The sequence below is a fragment of the Panthera leo genome, chromosome A1 (genome assembly GCF_018350215.1).
Source record: "Panthera leo isolate Ple1 chromosome A1, P.leo_Ple1_pat1.1, whole genome shotgun sequence".
NCBI lineage: Eukaryota > Metazoa > Chordata > Mammalia > Carnivora > Felidae > Panthera > Panthera leo.
The window spans coordinates 7,636,983-7,654,443 of record NC_056679.1 but is presented as its reverse complement, the minus strand read 5'-3'; the positions used below and the strand labels follow the sequence as shown (position 1 = coordinate 7,654,443).

The 17,461-nt window shown below is 38.4% G+C and overlaps 1 protein-coding gene across 14 annotated transcripts in view; it reads right to left on the bottom strand.

Annotated features, from left to right (window-relative positions):
* The window catches only part of PAN3 (poly(A) specific ribonuclease subunit PAN3), a 131,429-nt gene that overhangs the window by 106,011 nt on the left and 7,957 nt on the right, over positions 1–17,461 (bottom strand). For all 14 annotated transcript variants that reach the window (XR_006202961.1, XR_006202965.1, XR_006203244.1 and 11 more), the window contains exons 2-4: positions 7,032–7,153; positions 6,220–6,286; positions 4,263–4,333 (exon numbers count right to left, since the gene is read on the bottom strand). Coding sequence is in view for 11 of the 14 variants with exons in the window: in XM_042940298.1 (XP_042796232.1) it covers positions 4,263–4,333; positions 6,220–6,286; positions 7,032–7,153 (260 nt within the window). In the remaining 3 variants the exon portion in view is untranslated. The remainder of the gene's footprint in view (positions 1–4,262; positions 4,334–6,219; positions 6,287–7,031; positions 7,154–17,461) is intronic.

The window sequence follows — 17,461 nt, the reverse complement described above, 5'->3', positions numbered from 1 at the left end:
CATACTATATCGCCAGTAAATTTTGTAATACAGATGGGTGAGAGAGGGAGGTGTATGCTCTTGAGGTAGAAAACAGTGGGAAGGAGGTTTCAAACTGAGATAAAACATGGAAGGAAGCAGACAAAGTATTGCTAGTCAACTTCTCCCTCAAACAGAATAATCCAGAACTGGACGTCCAAAATCTACACATCCTCACAAATAACACGTCCTCACAAACAAACCATCGGCAGATAAGCCAAACCCTTTTGGTCCCACTTCCCTCATCCTAGCCAAGAGCTTTAAAATCAGGAGAAATAAACATGATACGTTAGAAATCATTGTCTCCTGAGTCCAAAGGCTTTAACTTGTTAATTCAAACCTTAAAAATCTCTTCTCCCATTGCTAGAAATAAAATGCAAGTGCCCAGGTAAAACTGCATGTTGATCGAAACAACACCATAAAGTACAACTAAAACAAGAAGCGTAAATGACAGCCACCAGAGCCTTCTGTGCTGTGGGGGAGGGAGGCGGTAAACACGAAAAGGACTCTCGATGACTAAAACATGAGGGCAAAGAAAGGCTAAGAAAGAGATACGCAAGGGGAAGCCAACAACGCCAGATACAAATTTTGAAGCTTCTCACTCTGCTTAGGCTTTGTCTCAATCATCTGTGGTCGCCCTGCATACAAACTCACAGCTTAGCAAGAATACCCAGCAAGACGTCACGGTACTGATTCACTTCATTTATGCACATCTGTATCTCAACATCTAACTCTGTTATAAAGATACTCTCTTCCCAAAGGATCCTTACCCAAAACCGTACAGCTCTATACGTCACACTTGTGATTCACGGTGACTCTCACCCCTTTTTCTGTTATGCCAGTTTGCAGCTTGATCTCTCTTGCTGTTAAGGTTTCCTCGTGTATTAATCTCAAATACATTAACTCCCACTTTCAACAAAACCCCTTCTCTAGTGTTTTGGGGGGCTTAACTCTCCCTCAGAATACACGGCTACAATTCACTTTCTTCCACCACCACTCCTGGCCAACAATGATTATACACACTTTCAAACAATGGTTACTTTTCCTATCTATCATATCAGTTTTATCTAATGGAGAAAACAAATCAGTGCTTCTCAAACATCAGTTGTGAAAGATCATTTTTTTCATAATTTCCTATTTATCATGGTTGTATACTTTTATAAAGTAAAAAGGAATTACCAGAAAAGTGAGCACATATTTGGATGTCGCAGTATTATCAAATTATTACAGAAGTTTCTAAAAAGGTATTTCCAATCTTTTAACTTCCGTCTCCACAGACAGGTACCAGACGCTTCAGGGACTGGCGCCGGTCCCTGGGCATGAGCAGTTAAGGACTGCCCTAATGCATACATTCTCAGTACACGACTCTTCAGGAAGTCGTTCGCATGCCTAGCAACAATAAAGCAACCCACACAAATGGCAATGAACCTGTTTAATACTGTTTTCCACATCCCACATTTTACTTCAGCCAGTCCCTACAGATACAGGGCCCCCGGTCATAGTCTCTTAGCTTGTCTATGATAAAGAGGATTTAAAAATTTACTGAAGATCCTAACTCTCTACTTATAATCGAGCAGTATCTTCTGATTAAGAGTCTTTCCTCTCCATATTCCACACCTTCAAAAACCACAACTCAAAACATCTTTTCTCCACAAACACTTCTGCATCTAGAGAATTCTCTGCGATTTGGCAATCATCAGACATTTACATTGGCACTAATTAATATGCTGTAAGGAGGTTCATGTACTGCCTTTTCAATTAGATTTGAGAGAAGCAGTCAGTGTAAACATCATTCTTTTGCAATTTTCCACATAGCACAGAGTAAGTCTGCTTACAGTAAAAGCAATGGTCTGATCTGACCCCGAGAATTCTCATAGTCCCCAGGCAAAAACAGCAGCATGCCTGGCCTAGGGATTGGCCTGAGATTTCCAGAAAATAATTTAGCTATGAAACACAGTAGTAGGTATGGCCTAACTTAACTGTCTGTTCCCTCCAATATCATTATGAAATAAAAGGTCTCTCAGTAATCATGACAGCCTTCTAAATCAACTTAGAATTATATTTCCCTAAATTTGAGTTACTTCCACTAAAACGACATCATTAAGCAGACATTAAGAATTACTACGACCAAAGAAAAAGTCTACATATGCCTTCAATTTACAAAGTGTAGCATACAATACTCTTATGCTAAGAGTTTTACTAACACAAAGAAATTTTAAACTTTCTCAATTCAACCATTAACAATTTTCAAATACACGCAACCTGTACCAACAGATTCCTAACTATACAGTCCACTACGGGGGAAAAAATCTATGTCCCTACATATTATTTTAAATGTAAATGGCAAGAAAATATGGTCCTTCAAAGACCTACCACTATGTGAACCCCGAATTTCTAAGTAGAGACTAACCTGTAGGTCCTTTCAGTTTAGACAGACAGTGAGTTTTAGACATGAGAGAGACACCACAGTCATTATCCAGGGCACGCTTGTCATTTCACGGACGACGCACACACTGCAGCCGAGGAAGCTGGCCCAAGGTCACAAAGCCCGAGACGCCGGGCCTCAAAAGTTGCAGCACCGTGCTCGTTTCACCACGTTACTCCACTTCCCTTCCAAACGTTGAGGTCAGATCGGTAACATTTCCTTCTACCACTTTCCTACACTGAAGTGAATTTTAGGAGAATGGACACTATATCCTCCTTTTTCCAATCTCCAGGGATTTTACTGTTTTCTCAAAAATGAGTATCGGCAGCTCTAAATCACATTTCAACTTTAAGGTACTAAACCCTCATATTAGGAATACTTTCAAGTGTTTGTTTGCCATGCTAGTCTTACTTTCTACTCATACATCAGAAATGCTACTTATCACAGTTAACTGATCATCAAAAATGCAAAAACTAACAAAAAATAAAGAGGTGAAAAAGCCATTAAGGGGACTCCTCAGACTACTGAAGGGCTTTTTATTTTTTCCTTACACTAAAAAGCTCCAGATACTTTGATTTCTAGCTTTCACCTGCTTTTCAGCATTTTACGGTTTCCTTCCATGTCGCCAGGCTTTGTCTACTGTCACTGCTCCCTACTGTCAGTTAGCCAACCTGTGTTCAATTCTATTCCACTTCTACTATGTGGATTCAAAACTACACGCTCCAACTTATAAGACTAGTATGTAAAGCAAGAGTAAATGTGCTCTCGGTGACAGCATAAGGAAATGTATAAAATTGAACCCACACATTTTAGTTTACATTAAAAGTAGTTCATAATTAATTACCTCTTTGTTCTTATCTATTGTTCAAAATGGAGATAATACTAGGTACATAAAGTATTAAATGTCATTTATACCTGACGCCATTAATTCTTATCTTGAGAATATCTAGTCTTCTTGAATTTCCTTTTATACCACCCTCTGATCAAATGTTCCTAAAACCATCTTAAGCTTGTATCAGTTTCCCAAAATTAATATTCTTTTCTTCCATTACTTAGGAAACTGAATTAGTTACAACACTGTAGTAATTTCCACCAAGACTTACAACCTCCTGAACATCTTTAGCTGCTACTGATCCTAACCAAAAATATCACCTTCTGTAGATTATTATTACTATTAACATGATGATTCTCCGTAAGACTCAAAGGCATCCAACTGTAATAAAATCTTCACTTCTACCTGTCATAGAAGTAGCCCTAGAAAATACTTCAAAATCTATGCCCGACCTATCACCCTCGATGCCAAGTAAAATACAGTTAAATTTCTGATATGAGAGATTTTAAACTGTTTTTAAACAGTTGAACCAATTACGAAATGTTGAAGATTTTTAAGTTTGCCTCGTAATGAGAAGTTTAAATTAGGGGAGAAATCTTTGAAATTTAGACAAAGCAGTTAGGAAATGAAGTTAAAATATGATTAATGTGCCTATAATGGGTCACATTAACAGCAACTACAACATTAAATTTGATGTTTTCTTAAAAATAGAAACATTAAGGTAAAGAAAATGAGGAAAAAAGAGAAGGATTTCATTCCTTCACATAAAACATCTCTATTTCATGCACAGAGATAAATAAAATTCTACACGTATGAAATATATACCAAAAAAAAAAAAAAAAAAAAGGCAAGCAAAAGCAACAAAAATATCACAGTCCATTAAAAGCACCTCCCCAACTTAGGAGAATATTGACCATTATATAGGTGATGACCCCAATATCACTTGTATATTCCATTTAGTCTCACATAAGTTTCAACTTCACCTACCTTTCTTCTCTGAGAGATGTTGAGGGCACCAAAGTCATTAAACAAGGATGAAGCAGGTGAAGTTAGAGGATCTGGAAGGTAAGTTACATAAGTTTCCACACAGACAACTCAAGCAACCCACAAATCTAACAAATGTTTAACCTGACAACATTCTTAACAGTAACAAAAAATCATATACCACAGTAATACTTAAACTCAATGCCTCATATACAGTGGATGTTCAAATATTTTCTAAGTAGAAGAAACACAAATTAGAGAATACTTCTTTCAGTCGATACTTAGCCAATTAAAGTATCAGCTAATACTTTAATCAGAAGCTATATGGATTAGGGTACATCTGTTTGTTTAGAACCAAAAGAAAAATCAAACAGAAAAAAAGAAGAGATGGCTCTTGACCTTGTTATTAGGAATGTGTGTTTATGAAAGAAGTCTACCATTTAGTAAATGTTTGTGTACTTGAAACCCAATCATGAGAAAAATTACAAAGGGCAGGGAGGTGGGGAGGACAGAAAGCCATGCTCTGAATGACTGGACTTGGATTTTAACACTTAGGCAAGGCCTTAAAACCATCTATGCGATATTCTATCTTTTTTAAGTCTGTCACCAGATATTTTATATTCTTACTAAAAATATAAGTAAATTAAGTTTTTAAAGAGGGAAATATTAAACGTTTCAAAATAAACATGAAATTTAAAGATTTTATAATTTCAAAGTTCTATTACTCTGTTCAGAAGTTATAAACAAAAGTGTATCTCTAAATGGTTTTTCACTTAATAAACCAGAAGAGTTTCTGAAAAGGTACACATGATACACATGGAAATACTTACCTTCAATTCTGAGCTCTACTTACTCTTATGTTTCTCATTAAATTATCTACGAAATTCTAAAATCTATAGTAACTGTTCTTATTTAGAAGGACCTACTAAATCTCTCCAAAATGCAGTATGGACTGCTGCTTAATTTCTCCAGTTTCGACTGCCTGAGTTTTCATAGCTTACTCTCTCATTAGAATTAACAATTTAATATATGTACAGAAAAAGCTAGTAAAATATTTTTATGTAATTTATACATTCAAGGCACCTAAAAATAGGTACTATTATGCAGAGTACTAACACTCAATTGTTACATATTTTTAAGAAGCTATTCTTGAACATTTTTTTTAACATTTATTCTTTTTTTTTTTTTTTTGAGAGAGAGCGAGCGAGCGAGCATGAGCGGGGGAGGGAGAGAGAGACAGAGTGGGAGACACAGAATCGGAAGCAGGCTCCACGCTCCGAGCTGTCAGCATAGAGCCCGACGTGGGGCTCGAACTCACGAACTGTGAGATCATGACCCGAGCTGAAGTCAGACGCTCAACCGACTGAGCCACCCAGGCGCCCCCTTTGAACATTTGTTTTTAAAATAGAATACAGAAAGATACTTGGAAATTCCATACTAAAAACCTTAAAAATGACCATGATCTTGCAAACAGTCACTGCATGTCTAAGAATGTTTCCGAAGAAGTAAGATATAAACACAGATGCATACACATAGTCCAATATTAGAATACTTTTTTAAAAACTTCAGTAAATTATGAAAATAAGCAATAGAATTCAATTTATTATGATCAAGAAACACTCCTAATTTTAAAGTGTATCTAATGCCATCTCAAGTATATGAGTCTACTTAGCTAAGTATTACGTATGTAAGCGTGTATATATATATATATATATATATATGTGTGTATACAAGTACATGTATTTTCACACTCAGACATAACCACTACTTGGAATTATATGGAATCCAAACACCAGTGATCTCTCTAGATCATTCTTATTCTCTTCCTTTATACATATTCATAATTTTCAAGACTTCAAGGTTTCTCCAATGAACACACTGTTTTAGGATCAGAAATATACACATATGCACGTACGCATACGTACAAACACACAAAAGAGAAAGAGGGATCCAGTCTTACCGTGGCCTGCATATGGCTTGGCACTGTCATTCAGAAGGCTTGGGGAGCTGCTACTGTTAGTCACTCTCTGCAAAACAAAATAGACAAACATTACATCACTAACTGAGAACAGCCAGCCAATTCAGACGAACTCTCTGCTTCTTCCCCTCCGATCCACTTCTCACATCACTGACACTCTAATGTGACTATAAGTGTTGCAACATGAATTACATTAATTCATGTAAAAATGTCCAAATACTCTCTATAACACATCAGATGAAAATTTTACTCACTAGCCAGATATTTAAAACCAAAGTTGCACACCTATTTTGAATTGCACTTCCATATTATTAGCTTGGGCAACACATGTAACTATTCAGCTTCCCGGTCTATAAAATATAAATTTCAACATCCATCTGAGAAGACATAAAAGTCAACAAACGCTTTCTAATAGCCTCTCCCGGTGTGTATTAGCCTTCATACGCCTTATAGATTCTATAAAATTAGGCTATTCTTGGTTCTCTAAACATGTTCATTGCTTTCTTACACTCCATACCCTCTACAGTCTCTCCATCCTGAAAGGCCTTCACTCCATACCCACAAAACAGAGAGGAGTGAAAACTAGTCTCTTTCCATCTGTCTTCTACATACTCCACTGTCCTCCCACCCCTTGAAAGCTCACACAGACTCCAACTGTATCCCACCAACCTCATCGATTCCGAAAACCTTCCCTCATACTCAACAAGTTTAGGAATAAATGAAGACTCTAGACATCCCCGGACACTGGAATAAACTTCACTGTTTAGTGCCATGTAAATTCAGACCAAGGATACCTGCATCAAGGGATACTTTGTTTCCACTGGGCTTCCAAATCCATTGACTCCAATGAAGCTGGTGCTGAAATAGGAATCTGTGAGACTTGTATCAGTTAAAGCACCTCCATCTATTCCAGGAACTGAAAGAAAAGGAAAATTCAAGCATTTTAATTATTTGGAAGTACAAAATACTGATGTAGTTTCTGTGTCTCTAATAGATTTTAAAGTCTCAAATCTCTGTCACACTTCCTTTTATTTATCTGTTCATAACAGAAGGCAGGACCAAATAAAATTGGCTCAGCTCTAAACATTTGATGAACAATGCTCAAGTTGACGGATTTTTTTCCCACAGAGATAGTATTTTATTTTGTATTAGTATGTAAGCACCACCAAACATAACATGAAGAAACAAACCACACTTGCACTTCATTTTCTCAAGTGTTCTTTCTTTAACTTTGCAAGAAGACAGAATACAAACACTGCAACTGAATCTTCAGAGGAGAAACAGATGTAAGTTTCTCAGGACTGTTCTCTTAATACATCTTATGAAACAGACCAGCAGTCTCACATTAACGCATAACTCAGTAAAAACAATTCTGCAGTGTAGCAATAGGATAGAGTTCAGAAATACAGACAAGCTGTTGATTTTAGGATAGGTTAATACAAAACGATTGTTAAGAAAAAAAAAAAAAAAAAAAAAAAAAAAAACGATTGTTAAGTAGTAGGACAATCCATCATATATCAACAAAGTAATGGACAATATGGTTTAGATGCTACCTCTTGGTAATTACTTGGAATGTTGCTATTTTCTAAGCTGATAGTTAAGTACAAAACCATATGCTTTACAAATCAGCTAAGCTCCAAGTAGGATTGTCCTCTTCTGGGCACAGCCTCTGAGAACCAGTGAAACCACTCCCACCCCCAACTAAGAAAACTAAGAGAATGCTGACAGTTGGATGTAGGGTGCTATGATCTGAATGTCTGTAACCTGCAAAATTCACATGCTGAAATCCTAACCCCCAAAGATAATGGTATTAGGAGGCAGGGCCTTTGGGAGGTGCGTAGGTCATGGGAGTGGAGGTCTCAGGAATGAGATTAATCTTCTTTTTCACAAGAAATCCCTAAAGACCCCTAGTCCCTTCCACCATGTTAGGACACAAGAAGGCACCCATTTATGAAGCAGGAAGTGGGTCCTAGCCAACCACCACATAAAATGTGCCAGTGCTATGATCTGGGACTTTCCAGCCCCCAGAACTGTGAGAAATAAATTTCTGTTGTTTGTTAAGATATCCAATCTGAAGTATTTTATTATACTTCAGACAGACTAACACACAGGGATTCCTTGGAAAGCAAACTGAGATAATTTTTCTGGTCTATTTTTAAGACTTATTTCTCAAAATGCCCACTATTAAAATGAAAAATGTATTCCTAGAAAAAAACATAGTATATATAAGGTTCTAGCCATCTGCAATGTCAAACATCCACCGGGCTTGGGGGTGGGGGGGGGGGGGGTCTCGAACTGTATCGCCTGCAGGTACAGCAGAACTACTGTATACACCCAAAGGAAACGGAATCGCTATCTTGAAGAAATGTCTGCACCCCCATGTTCACTGCAGCATTATTCCTAATAGCCAAGGCATGGAAACAACCTAGGTATCTGCTGACAGATGAATGGCTAACAAAAATGTGATACATATATACATATGCATAAAATGTGATATATACATACATACACACAAACATACACAATGGAATATCACTCGGCCATAAAAAGGGAAACCCTGCCATTTGTGACACCACAGGTGAACACTGAGGGCATTATGCTAAGTGAAATCAGTCAGAGAAAGACAAACATAGTATGTTCTCCCTTATATGTGGAATCTAAAAGGGCCAAACTTGAGGCACCTGCATGGCTCAGTCAAGCGTCCAACTTTTGATTTCGGCTCAGGTCATGATCTCATGGTTCGTAAAATCAAGCCCTGCAGAGTCTGCAGAGCCCTGCAGAGTCCCAAGAGTCTGCTTGGGATTCTCTCTCCCTCCCTCCCTCCCTCCCTCTCTCTCTCCCTCTCTCTCTCTCTCTGCCCCTTCCCTGTGCATGCTCTCTCTGCTCTCTCTAAACAGAGAAATTTTAAATAAAAGGGCCAAGCTCAAAGAAACAGAGTAGTACAGTGGCTGCCAGAGACTGGGGAGTAGGAGAAATGGGGCGATGTTGGTCGAATTTCCAGCTATGACATGACTATGAGTAAGCTCTGGGGATCTAACGTACACCATGGTGACTATAATTAACAAAACTGTATTATATAATCGAAAGTTGTTAAAAGAGTAGATTTTAAAAGCTATTACCACACAAAAAGAAGTTAATTATGTGAAGAGATGAAGGTGTTGATTAACCTTATATGGTAATCATTTTGCAATATATATTTATATCACATCATCAAGTTGTACACTTTAAACTTAACAGATGTTACAAGTCAATATCTCAATAAAGCTGAGAGAAAAAAAATCCATACATATACTTCACTTTTCCTGTTTTGGAAGGAAGAGAATGGGATTTCATACTTCAAGAATAGTTAAGGAAATCACTAACCTATGATACATTATTCTATATAGATCATGAAGGTCCTAACTTTCTATTTATTTTTTTTTTTTACAGGCATCTGAAGAATTTACTTTTTTTTAATTTTATTTTTTTTAATTTACATCCAAATTAGTTACCATATAGTGCAACAATGATTTCAGGAGTAGATTCCTTAATGCCCCTTACCCATTTAGCTCATCCCCCCTCCCACAACCCCTCCTGTAACCCTCAGTTTATTCTCCATATTTATGAGTCTCTTCTGTTTTGCCCCCTCCCTGTTTTTTTTATATTATTTTTGTTTCCCTTCCCTATGTTCATCTGTTTTGTCTCTTAAAGTCCTCATATGAGTGAAGTCATATGATTTTTGTCTTTCTCTGACTAACTTCACTTAGCATAATACCCTCCAGTTCCATCCATGTAGTTGCAAATGGCAAGCTTTCATTCTTTTTGATTGGCGAGTAATACTCCATTTATACACACACACACACACACACACACACACACACACACACACACCACATCTTCTTTACCCATTCATCCATCGATGGACATTTGGGCTCTTACCATACTTTGGCTATTGTCAATAGTGCTGCTATAAACATGGGGGTGCATGTGCCCCTTCGAAAAAGAATACCTGTATCCCTTGGATAAATGCCTAGTAGTGCAATTGCTGGGCCGTAGGGTAGTTCTATTTTTAGCTTTTTGAGGAACCTCCATACTGTTTTCCAGAGTGGCTGTACCAGCTTGTATTCCCACCAACAATGCAAAAGAGATCCTCTTTCCCCGCATCCTCACCAACATCTGTTGTTGCCTGAGTTGTTAATGTTAGCCATTCTGACAGGTGTGGTTTTGATCTGTACTTCCCTGATGCTGAGTGATGTGGAGCATTTTTTCATGCGTCTGTTAGCCATCTGGATGTCTTCTTTGGAAAAGTGCCTATTCCTGTCTTTTGCCCATTTCTTCACTGGATTATTTGTTTTTTGGGTGTTGAGTTTGATAAGTTCTTTATAGATCTTGGACACTAACCCTTTATCTGATATGTCGTTTGCAAATATCTTCTCCCATTCCGTCGGTTGCCTTTCAGTTTTGCTGACTGTTTCCTTCGCTGTGCAGAAGCTTTTTGAAGGTACTAACTTTTTAAAGTTACTAAGAACACATATGCTACATACCTCATGGGATGCACAAGGAGAAAAGGCACGTGGAGTACTTTTTAAGTTTAAATTACACAAGCGTAAGACACGTTAGAGACTTTAATTACCAAGACTAGATAATTAAGTATTTTTCACGCCTTCAATCCCTTATTTTTGCAGTCCACCAATACCACCTCTACAGGATAATAACTTGCAACCCAATGGAAGTAAAGGCTTACTGTTTCTGTGAAAGCTCTATTATCATCTCTATTATTACAACATATCTGTACAGAATAATAATCAATTCAACAATCACTGTGTAAATATGAACCGCCGTCTGAATGACAACTGCAGCAGGGCTGATATTTTATTTTGCAGCTAAGCAAACTGATTCAGGGAGATGAGAAAGCTTGTGCAGTCACAAAGCTAGTAAGTGACACAACAGGGATGCAATGACAACCTCTTGATTGCATAAAACTGCCTTCCAGTTTTTAAGAAAGGGAATTATAAATCAAAAAAACAAAATTTCAAGCCTGCAGTTTTATTTTTTTTAACGTTTATTAATTTTTGAGACAGAGCGAGAGAGTACACGAGCGGGAGACGGCCAGAAAGGGGGAGACAGAAGATCCGAAGCAGCTTCCACACAGCAAGCGAGATTCATGACCTGAGCCGAAATCAAGAGTGGGTAGCTTAACCCACTGAGCCACCCAGGTGCCCCTCAAGCAGTTTTAAAACTGCAAAGTCTTGATGTTAAGACATTCAAACTTTGAACCAAAGGATCTTACAGTGCCTAAAGAATCAGAACTTCTACAACTGTCAGCAGTAACCCTGCCATGATTAACATATAAATGTGTATGATAATAAGCCACTTAAAAAAAACAAAAAAAACCATCCTCACGGCTTAACTAAATAAATGTTCTCCTTCATCTTCAGTCTTGTCCCTTCTTGGTGAAATGGGTTTAACTTTCCAAAAAGATCACAATAAATCAATGCTACCCAAAGGGAATTCTAAAGTCAGTAAATTTGGAAAATGCTGAAAAAAACAAAAGTAAACCCATTCTTCACTGCACTTCTCATAGCATTGTGTCCACAATGTGAACTCTGACAATTCAAAATGGAAATATACTTCCCAAATGTACTTGCCTAGAGACCCTTTCTCCATGGAGCAGCTTGAGAGCCTTGAGTTCCATAGAACAGACTCTACAAAATGTGATCCCCTGACAATACTGAGCGGTTTTCCTGCGCCAAAGAAGACATCACAGACAAGATGCGGGCAATTCTTACGCTAGGTGACGAAATCCAAATTTCTTAGTCCAACATTAAAAAGCACTCAACAATCTGTTCTCAACCCATCATTTCCAAAAGGTGCCAGGTTTGAGTCTCAGTTTTGCCACTTACTAGCCACAAAGTCTCAGGCAAAATACTTAAGAAATGTAGATTATGCCATTATTTGTAAAGTGAAAATCATACCATCTACCCTGCAAACGTCAATGAAAAATTATGAAAAACAATGAAACAGTATCTGGTAAGAATCTTGACGGTTTGTATAACTCTGTAATACAACCTACTAAAAACTGACTATACAACTTACAGTGACTGAATAAAGCACATAAATTATATTTCAATAAAGCTATTTTTTCATAAATCAGTGGACAAAAAGAGGAATTATCCAATAAATAAACTTAAAACAACTGGGTGTCCAGGGGCCCCTGGATGGCTCAATCAATTGAGCAACCAACTCTTGATTTTGGCTCAGGTCATGATCCCAGGGTTGTGGGAACAAGCCCTGGGTTGGACTCCACACTGAGTGTGGAGGAGCCTGCTTGGGACTCTCTCCCTCTCCCTCTGCCCCTTCCCCACTCATGCTCTGTCTCTCTAAAAACTTAAAAAAAAGTAAAAAATTAAGAACTGGGTATCCATCAGGGGAAAAAAAACGAATACAGATATTTCCAAAAGACCGAAGATTATAGTGTAATAAAAGTAAATATACACATACACACAATCTATAAAAAGGTCTTTACAATAATCATAACTTTATTGAACTCTCTCCTCCAGTCAAAATGGTATACTCAACTGTATTTTGAAAGCCTACACTTTACATTACGAAGTACCATCAATTCCTACACACACACACACGCACGCACACACCCCTAACTCTATGTTCTTCAAGACCCTGGAAAAGAAGGCAATACAAGCTCACTCACAGGCCTGTGGTAGGGACTCAGAGGAAACAACCTAAAAGCAAAGTGCCTCATGTCCTGTCTCGAGGGATAATCATAAATGTTTTTTCCTCTTCTGTCTCTAGAATGCATTGCCCAATTATTCTAAGCTGTTAAAACCTCTACCTCTTCAGATACCATTTATACTATTTGATTATGTGTATACACACACACACACACACACACACACATCTTTAAACAGAATATATTTTTTTACATATATAAAATATAAACTTTGACCTTTTATTGCTATCTTCAACTATTTAAACATTTAAATCCTTATATGTTTCTGTATTATCTACCCATCTAAACTACCTGTTAACTTGAGAGTTGGGACTACTTATATTTTTTTGGTATTCCCTAATCTACTAGCACATTTTTATGAACATTTACAATTAAATCCTTTTTGAAAATTGGTATTTTTAGAAGTTGATCAAAGATGCACTATAGTGTGAGCTTCACATCCAACCTTCAGAAAACACCCCATACAAATGGTATTAGAGCCTCCAATTTTCCTGATAAGGAAATTAAAACTCACAGCCACCAGGGGATGCAGGCCCAAGAAAAAGGGGCTCTTTCACCTACTCAGCAGACACTCGCACCAACCTCCTGAGCAAACACAACTGCCCGTGAGATCTTCTCAGCCAGTTGCCAACTATTGCCCTTTGACTGTTTTTAAGTAGGTTCCATGCCCACGTGGGGCTTGAACTCAAGACCCTGAGATCAAGAGTTACATGCTCTACCAGGGCGCCTGGGTGGCTCAGTGGGTTAAGCGTCCGGGTTCCAAGTTCAGCTCGGTCGTGATCTCCTATCCTACTTCATGGGTTCAAGCGCCACGTCAGGCTCTGTGCTGACAGTGCAGAGCCTAGAGCTTGCTTCAGATTCTGCCTGTCTGTCTGTCTCTCTCTCTGCCCCTCCCAGCTTGGGCTCTGTCTCTTTCTCTCTCTCAAAAATAAACATTAAAAAAAAATTTAATAAAAAACTCAAAAAAAAAAAGTTACATGCTCTACCAAATGAGCCAGCCAGGCACCCCACCCCCACCCCCGTCCCCTGCTTCACAGTGTATTTAATCCAAGTCTCAGTTTCCTCCCCTAAAACAGAACAATAACATCTACTTTACAGGTCTGCTGTGAGAATAATTCAGCGCACTGGCATGCTTGGGTGATATTATGTGCCTAATGGTTACTTCTTGTGGTTTTGTGGTTATCATTTGTATCCATATATAAACCTATTTGTAAAAGTTATCTTGCCTTTTCTGATGAAAAACTAACATGTTCTTTGTACAGAATACATTAGGGGACACATTTCATGTAGTTTTTTAAAATTTTAATATAAATGACAAAAAGGTAGCTTGGAACATTTTAGACATGTTACAAAACCCATAGGAATTGTCTAAAAGATAAGACTCGAATCCTTGGGGCGCCTGGGTGGCTCAGTCGGTTAAGCACCTGACTTTGGCTCAGGTCATGATCTCACAGTTCGTGGGTTCAAGCCCCACATCAGGTTCAGTGCTGACATCTTGGAGCCTAGAGCCTGCTTCAGATTCTGTGTCTCCTTCTCTCTGCCCCTCCCCAACTTGTGTTCTCACTCTCTCTCTCTCTCAAAAATAAACAAACATTTAAAAAGTTAAAAAAAAAAAAAAAAAAAAAGACTCAAATCCAAAGCAGGTGACTGAGCAAGATGTATTGGTCTATTTGAAGGGCTGGACTTCCCTCAGAAGCTCACAAACAGAAAAAGTCCAAGGGAAATCTGAGAAAAATAGTAGTTAATAGCTATAAACGCTGTATTTCCAGTCCTCATGGTAAAGTTTCTGTGCAGAGCCATAAGAGATCAATTCCGCATTTCTGATCCTCCTCCTAACTCTGAAGTATCACTAACCAACATCGGTGATAACTAGGGAAGCAAGACCTTAGCACATAGCATCAATCATAAGTCAAATGTAATTTTACATGCATTATCCCATTTTTTTACCCACTCAACAAGCTGAACTGTGTCCTCTCAAAAGAAATGTTGACATTCTAACCTCAGTATCTCAGAATGTGATCTTAATCTCTGTACAAAATCACTAAAGATGTAATCAGTTGAGATGAAGTCACTGTTTGGGGCACCTGGGTGGTCCAGCCGGTTGAGCATCTGACTCCAGCTCAGGTACATGATCTCACGGTTCGTGAGTTCTAGATCTACATCTGTGCTGTCAGCACAGATCGCGCTTCTGATCCTGTCTCCCCCTCTCTTTGCCCCTCTCCTGCTGGTTCTCTCTCTCTCTTTCTCCCTGTCTCTCAAAATAAATAAACTTAAAAAAATAATAATAAATATTTCTTAATATGGCTTTAAAAAAAACAAAAGAAGAGGTCACTGTTCAGGTGAGTCCTAATCCAATATGACTTTAGACTTTATAAAAGGGGAAACCTGGACATAGACACACGCAGGAAGAATGTCTTGTGAAAGTGAAAGCAGAGATCAAGGTGATGCTTCCGAGAGCCAAGGGATGCTAAAGACTACAGGCAAACCACCAGAAGCTCGGTGAGAGGCATGGAACAGATTACTTCTCACAATCCTTAGAAGAAAGCAACCCAGCCAACACCTTGATCTCAGACTTCTAAGCTCCAGAACAATAAATCTGTTATTTAACCACCCGCCACCAATAAAGCCATTTAATAAAAATAAAAGATTAGATGGGCGATTATTAACCCAATAAACATAAGCTAAGGAAAAGTATCTCTAAGTTCAGAAGTTTCTAAGTAGTCAAGATCAAAAAAAAAAAAAAAAAAAAGTAAGTTAAAAAATACCTCATAAAATAACAAATACCAATTTTTTAGAGCAAACCATTTCTAGTGCTAAGCTCTTCTAAGCTCTTCAGAGAAATGTTTATAAAGATTTTCACATATGGAGCACTGCTCATCATGCATCTTCAATTCAGGTGAAAAAAAACGTCTAGAAACATTTTTTATATTTGTTCTCAATGGAAGTAGAGAACAGTATTAAACCACAATCTATCTGAAGTAATTCCATAAAGAGCTAAGGATGCTATTTAAATAATTCCTTTTTCAGCCTTCTACCTAGACCAATCTTTCCCCCTTGAACTGTTACCCTTTTGCTTTGAAACATTCACTTCTGGTTCTGACAGATTAGACAGACAGGTACCGACAGACAGGAAATAATACCGTTGCCGTGCAGTTTTCCACGTACAATCTCGACAGTCCTTCAGGATATGTATCATCACCACCTATTTCGGTGTCAGTGCCAGAGATGAAATTTGAAACGAGAACAATCTTGCTTCAAAGGTTCCGAAAATTACTATACTACCTTCCTCTCAGTCATTCCTACAAACTCAGACTCCCATTCACAACTACCTAGTATTAAATGTCTCCGAATACGTGTGTGACAAGTACTTTTAAGCTACAAACTCATTTATCCTTAATTCCTTTCTCTCTCTCATCCATCCCTTCAAGTGGCTGCTGTACCAAATCTCTCAAATGCGCCCCCTGTATTTCATTGCCACTTTCCCAAAATGGGTCCTTGGCATCTCTCCCTTCAACAGATCTTATCCTTTCCCTTGGCACAGCTTACAAGGGTGGCCACACAATCTATCATCTGGTACCACTCTCCATAATATAGCCTATTCTCCACATCAGCTGACTGCAGACCAAAAGCATGCACAACGCTCTCTCTCAAAATCTGTGTCCAGGGGCGCCTGGGTGGCTCAGTCGGTTAAGGGTCCGACTTCGGCTCAGGTCACGATCTCGCGGTCCGTGAGTTCGAGCCCCACGTCGGGCTCTGGGCTGATGGCTCAGAGCCTGGAGCCTGCTTCCGATTCTGTGTCTCCCTCTCTCTCTGCCCCTCCCCCGTTCATGCTCTGTCTCTCTCTGTCTCAAAAATAAATAAACGTTAAAAAAAAAAAAATCTGTGTCCGTGTCCTCCTGGGATGCCTTTCTTTTCTACCAGATATGCGTCACACATTTCAAAAAAGTTCAAATATTACCTCTTGATGAGACCCTCCACAATATCCCTGAACAGAGTTTATTATATGTTTTATACCTAGAGCGTATCATACTATGCCAACACTTATACATCTCAAAATCCCTTACTGGCCTATGCATTCACAAATGGCCAGTACCACGCATCTTTGTCTTCCCAAAACTGGTATAGCACCTGGCACAGAAGTGTTCCATAAATGTTTGACAATGAGACTCTCTAGTCAGGGCCCAGAGTATACATATACCCTCAGTCAGCTGCATAAAGTCGACCTCCAGAGACAAGTTCACATTGTTTTAAAAACTGCAAGATCTATCTGGCAAACTGGCCCTTAAGGAAATTGGCATACCTGTGCACCAAGAGAGCCACAGTAAAGCCTATGGCAAGACCAAAAAAAAAAAAAAAAAAATTCCTAAAAGAGCGATTTTAGATAGATCAAGTGGCTTAACAAGTACTCAGCTGAGATCCTCGTGCCTCGTGTTCCACACTGGAATATGTACGGTACAGTGTTTTGAACTGAAAATTAAAGATCAACATTATTACCTA